The sequence below is a fragment of the Triticum aestivum genome, chromosome 7B (assembly GCF_018294505.1).
Source record: "Triticum aestivum cultivar Chinese Spring chromosome 7B, IWGSC CS RefSeq v2.1, whole genome shotgun sequence".
Lineage (NCBI taxonomy): Eukaryota > Viridiplantae > Streptophyta > Magnoliopsida > Poales > Poaceae > Triticum > Triticum aestivum.
Window position 1 is genome coordinate 150732832 of NC_057813.1, and position 5539 is coordinate 150738370.

At 48.9% G+C, this 5539-nt stretch overlaps 1 protein-coding gene across 2 annotated transcripts; it reads right to left on the minus strand.

Moving 5' to 3' along the window:
- Positions 1-477: 477 nt before the first annotated feature.
- LOC123159465 (protein FAR1-RELATED SEQUENCE 5) lies at positions 478-5288 on the minus strand. Of its 2 annotated transcripts, XM_044577306.1 has the most exons (3): positions 2411-2543; positions 1910-2026; positions 478-1644 (listed from the first exon to the last, which is right to left on the minus strand). In XM_044577306.1, exons 1-3 carry the CDS (start codon positions 2529-2531, stop codon positions 671-673), a joined length of 1212 nt encoding a protein of 403 aa, XP_044433241.1. In that variant the 5' UTR covers positions 2532-2543; the 3' UTR covers positions 478-670. The 2 variants fall into 2 exon arrangements, with proteins under 2 accessions (XP_044433241.1, XP_044433242.1); XM_044577307.1 differs by lacking the exons at positions 1910-2026; positions 2411-2543 and adding an exon at positions 4741-5288.
- Positions 5289-5539: the final 251 nt, after the last annotated feature.

Consider the following 5539-nt stretch of genomic DNA (forward strand, 5'->3'; position numbering starts at 1 on the left):
TTGGCTGCTTTAGGGCTGTGGTCGCTTCTTGCTGTAGCTCAGATCCCAGAATTTTTTGTTGCAAAGCTGTGTACTGCTTGGCAAACTGTAGCAATGAGTTGCCAGGGCTGACGTACCATTTTAAAACAGCATTGAACCCCTCACTGCGCTGCGTAGTCTGCAGAAAGGGGAAGAAGCACTGCATGAAGTAGGTCGGCACCCAGTACATTCGCTTCTCCCACAGGCTAACAAGAGTCTCGTTGTCCTGGACTTGATGTGTTTCAGTCATGGCCATCCAGCTCCTTTCAAACTCCTCCACCGTCAAGCTGTGGTCCACGCACAGCTCGAATGCCTTGTGCAGCTCTGGACGGTCGGCAAAGAACGGTCCTAGCGTCTCCTCAGCCTTCTTTATAATGTGCCACCTGCAGTGCCTGTGCACTGCCAACGGAAAGCCCTTCTCTATGCCTGCACGCATGCTGAAATCTTGGTATGTTATTATGTTCATCAGAGCAAGTCCATCCATGCACTCCAAGAAGGTCTTGAACAGCCAAACGTACCCATCTGTGTCTTCATTCCGGACGAGGCCGCATCCGAACTGCAACGACTGATTGTTGTTATTTATTCCTATGAACGGAGCGCATGGCATCTTGTACATATTGGTGAGGTACGTCGCGTCGAATGAAATGCAATCTCAGAAATGTTTGTAGGCTCTCCTTGCAGCACCATCCACCCAATACATGTTCCTGACACGGTCCTCATCGTCCAACCTTATCCTGTAGAAGAAATCTGGATCTTCCTTTGCTTTCACATCGAAGTAGGCTATTGTGGCCTCTATGTCTGCCAACTTGCTCTCTCTATGGTACTTGGCCTGTAGGTTTGTGACGTCAGCTGGTATGTACGGCATGCTACTCAGAGTCCCCTTTTTGCTGTGGATGAGAGATAGTATCTGTACCATTCTTGATGGACCGACGTTACAATCATGTAGCAGCTTTACGAATTTCCTTTCGACGGGGGTGAACCCTCTGTGGGCGGTCAGAAATTTCACCAGGTCGAACTTCTTTATGAGTTTGTGGTTGTGCTCGTCAAAATACTCATTGACCACCCATGTTGCTCCATCTACGTTTAGCTTACACCGGACAGGGCACCCCGTCTTGAGAATGATGCCTCTCTTTCGTTCCAGAACGACAGGCGCAACACCTTTCCCCTTCTTGTTCCTCCGTGCCTTGTGGCACCTCATTTCACCTCTGTTGTACTCATTAGTTTTCTTAATTTTCCTATGGTACTCGGTGTTGACCGCAAATCCATGGAACTTTGCGTATGCCTGGTAGTATTCCTTTGCTTCTGCGAACGATCCAAATCTCTGCCCAATGTATGGTGGCTGAGGTACCACGATCTCGGATTGCCCACCATCTTCATCCTCTTGTGCGTCGTCGTCAGTTTCATCATTCGCTTCAGTATCGGCGGCAGTTCCATCTACTCGAGTGTTGCTAGTGCTTGTGTTCAAAGGGGTGCTCGTCGGCATTGCTGGAATGATTGCCATTCCCGACTCTGACTCGAAATTGTTTGCGGCATGACAGTCTGCTGGCTGGTGGAACACGTCTTCCGTGCGCTCAGAGCTCCCCGCAGTAGATGTCCCCGCACCGCTGTTCACTGTAGTTGTAGGTTCTGTAATAGAAAAAACAAGCACGAGAGTAAGATTTTTTGGTTGAATAAGATGTGTACCACAACGGATCACACCATCTTCGATTGATTTGGCACGACATTTTTTCAAACAGCAAGCCGTGAGACTGCGTGTGGACATGTGTGGCAGCTGTAGGTGTCCAGTCATGGCAGGTACTGTTCAACAAACATGGCAACTATTGTTTTGCCTACAAAAAACTACAAACAACAAATGTAGTGATGTTTTTTGTGGTTCAATTTTTTTCCTTACCTTGTTGTGCTGCATTTGGCCATCTTGTGTGGTCTGTGACACCAAAATGTCGTGCTCCACCTGCAATTTGTGAAGCTTGCCACGGGACGATTGCCGTGTCACCACCAGCGTAATACGCTGTAAGCATAGTAGTGGTTGGTCAATTCATGGCAATTTGCAGTTTGTGCTAGCACGGCAACTGCAGTCGCCCCTGATGTGGCAACTGCAGTTTTACTGGCATGGCAACTATAGTTGCATCGGCATGGCAACCGCAGTTGTTCCTCCATGGCAACTGCAGTTGCGATGACATGGCAACTGTAGTTGCTCTGGCATGGCAACTGCAGTTGTTTCTCCATGGCAACTGCAAGTGTCCACTGATGGCAACAACAGTTGTCCAGGGATGGCAAATGTAGTTTTAAATTCATGGCAATTGTAGAAGTCCAGTCATGGCAATTTGGAGCTGCCAACTATGCCCCTTCTGCTAATTGAACATCCGCAACTTCACTTTTTTTATGGACTGACCTGTGTATGACGTCGATGGCAGGTACATGGGTGCTGGCTGATGCCACGTGCTGCATGAAGGCCCTGCATTTTCACCCGTGATAACTCGTGAGTCCTCTTGCCAGTTTTTTTGCATGTCCATTTTTCACGTCCATAGCAGTATGTGTTTTTTTTTGGTTTTGCATTACCTTGATTAGCCATGCTAGCTAGTTGAGGTTGGTTGCCCGTAAATATGTCAGTGTTAGCGCCTTGTGACTGAACTTGCCATGGGGCCCCCCTGAGAGTGTTTTGGTCATAAGAACCTGCAAAAAATGGGAGTGTAGGACATAAGTAGAATGTCATCTTCATCGTTGTGAAGTTGGCAACTGCTCTCTTCTTTTTGTTACCACGCATCATACCTACGCCTGCATACTGTTCTAGTAGTGGCAGCAACGGCCCTGCAGAGATGAGTTGACTATACTCTGCTGCATCCCAAGGCGGTGTTTCTGGCCTTTGAGAACCCCAAGCATCAGCGCCACCTTCGCGATTCATCCTTTCCGCGTCTAGATTCTTTTCCGACATGTTCCTCAATCACTGGATGATCAAAAAGGCATCAATAATCCACAAGAATTTGTATTCTTCTGCTGCTTGCACATGGAAGATAGTGATGGCAAGCAACAGGTCAAAATAGGTGGCAATTGTCATCATACACAAGCGGCAACTGTCGTTACACACAAGTGGCAATTATTTTTTCCCACCCTCTTCATTCAAAAAATCGTCCTTCCTGCCCTTTTTTAGGGATTCCTACTCATCCATTTCATACCCAACTACTTAAGTGCCTAAACTAGGCACCTAAGTTAACCTCAAACGTAGTACATGGCAGATCTGGTGTATTTTGCCTGGCAATTGCGAATATACACCGAACCATGCAGTGTTCTACCCCTATAGTATGGACCCAGTACAAGATCGGGAGATTTTCAGCCTTAAGGATGAGAGGGAAGGACGAGATCGAGAATTTTCACCTGGTTTTAGTTGATCGTGTCTGGAGGGCTGGATTGGAGTGGGCGGCTGGGGATGGGAAGGGTTAGGGTGTGGTTTGGGGTCGGAGCGCCCTACGGATCTGCCCTGGTTGCCATGGCAACCAGGGATGGCCGGCGACGGATGTCGGGGTTCGAGAGGTGGGGGACGATGGCGGCGTACGAGAGAGGGGATGGATCGGAGGCGTGGATCGGCTGGGCCGTGCGGGCAGCCGGTCTTCTGGCCCGGACGGGGCAGTGCGGGCGGGGTTGCCACACACCGGACGTGCGGGCCGTGCTTTTGTGCGCTCGGACGTGGTCGTGCGGGCCGATCCCCGTCTATGCCGCACGAGACGTGCGGGCGGGTTCCTATCGACGCCACACGTGTGTGGCAGTTATTCGGACCCAATATAATATGTTTTTTAGAATCTCAAGAAAAATATGTTTTTTTAGATTATGACAGTGTCAAAACGTCGGGAGGAAGTATTTCATAAGAACGTAGGCTGAGTTTGGCTAGAATCTTAACCTCTAGTAGTATTATATTATAACCATTATATTATAACCAAACATATCAGTTTAATTTTTTGAACCACTTCCAGTTTAATTAATTTATGATCTGTGTGCCCAACAAAAAAAGTTAGTTACCACATGCGTGCACACGTACATGGTCATGACTCTTTTGCTAGTTTTTTTTTTACTTACGTGCTGACTCTCGCTTGCTCTAATTAATCTTTTTTCTTTTGCTGGGACTATTGTCTAATTAATCGGATGCCCGCATGTCTTAATAATTACTCGAGCACTTTGCTATCAATCAAACATAGCCTAAGCAAGCATAGCCTAAACATCCATGCACGAACAGCAAAAAAGTAAAAAAGCTTATTAGCTGTTTATTAGTGCGTGGCCTGTTCAAGTTTGTGCATGCGCGCGGCGTATGCATGGTTGTTCAGTTTGCCGTACGCGCGTGTGTTTGCCACTGTTAAGTGTTAACACACGGCTCACTGCTAATTTTACATTACATATAAGCTCTAGCCAAGCGGGTTTACAGCTGAGCAATGCTATTCTATAAAAAAAAGTTTTACGTACTAGTTCATTTTGTAGCAGTTAGCTAAAATCAGGGAAGCGATTACAGATGGGAACGCACTAGTACGTAAAGATTTTGTACAAGTTTTACCTAAGAATAGCATTTTCGTTCCTACTATACTCCAAAATACTCTAGTACAGTATATGTTATTACTGTGGTATCGTGCGCCTATAGGATAAAAATACTATAGTTTTAAAATACTTTGCTATCAAACATAACCTAAGCAATCATATTGAAGTGCGTGGATCAAGATTAAAGATGGGATGTTTGTTTACCGTTGCATCCGAAGTGTCCGTTCTTGCTGAGCAGGTGGACGTGGTAGTAGAGGTTGAAGATGAGCGCGGGCTCCGTCACGTACGCGATGCCCAACTTCGTGGCCAGCGTCACCGGCCACACGAAGAAGGGGTCAGCGACAAGGCACGTCGCGGCCGGGTCGACGACGACGCGGCCGAGCAGCTCCTCGACGTGCCCGGAGAGTGCGTGGAGCAGCGAGCCCATGAACTCGTCGTGGTGCAGCGACCGGTCGAACCCCACGGCCACGGGCCTCCGTGTCAGGCAGAAGTATGCAGGCAGAACGATGCGGCAGCCGGAGGAGACGAGATCTACGGCGAAGTCCCCCGAACCAGCGTCGAGCGTGACGTGGGCCCGGAGCAGGCCGTGCGGGAAGCCACGGCTGCGGAGCTCGTCGTACGTGGCGTCGATAGGGCTGGCGGCGTCGGAGCGGGCGAGCGGGAAGAGGAGGGCCGCCGCGAGGAGCAGAAGGACAGATTGGGATGGTTTCCCCATTTTCGTGAGTACAAGGGGAGAGACGTTTAACGATGGAAGGGTGCAGTCGAATGGAAGGTGGCTGATGTAGCTTTTATAGCGGGCTTGGGCACATCGTACTACTACTTCTTGTGGGGTCCAGAAGACGTTTAAGTATGTGCGGTAGGTGCTGGATATTTGGGACTCGTGTGGAATGGTCATGGACGTGGAGCCAGGCAGCCAGCTGGACATGCGAATGAGCACCTACCTAGCTACAGCAACACTCGTGCTTTACTACCCCGTTGATCAGATCAGCAACGGCACACAGCT

Coding starts and splice junctions, on each gene's coding strand:
- LOC123159465 (XM_044577307.1), bottom strand. CDS start 5,251: ATGGGGAAACCATCCCAATCTGTCCTTCTGCTCCTCGCGGCGGCCCTC. Junction 1,645..4,740: donor CGGACACTTCGGATGCAACG/GTAAACAAACAT, acceptor TTTCTATTACAG/AACCTACAACTACAGTGAAC.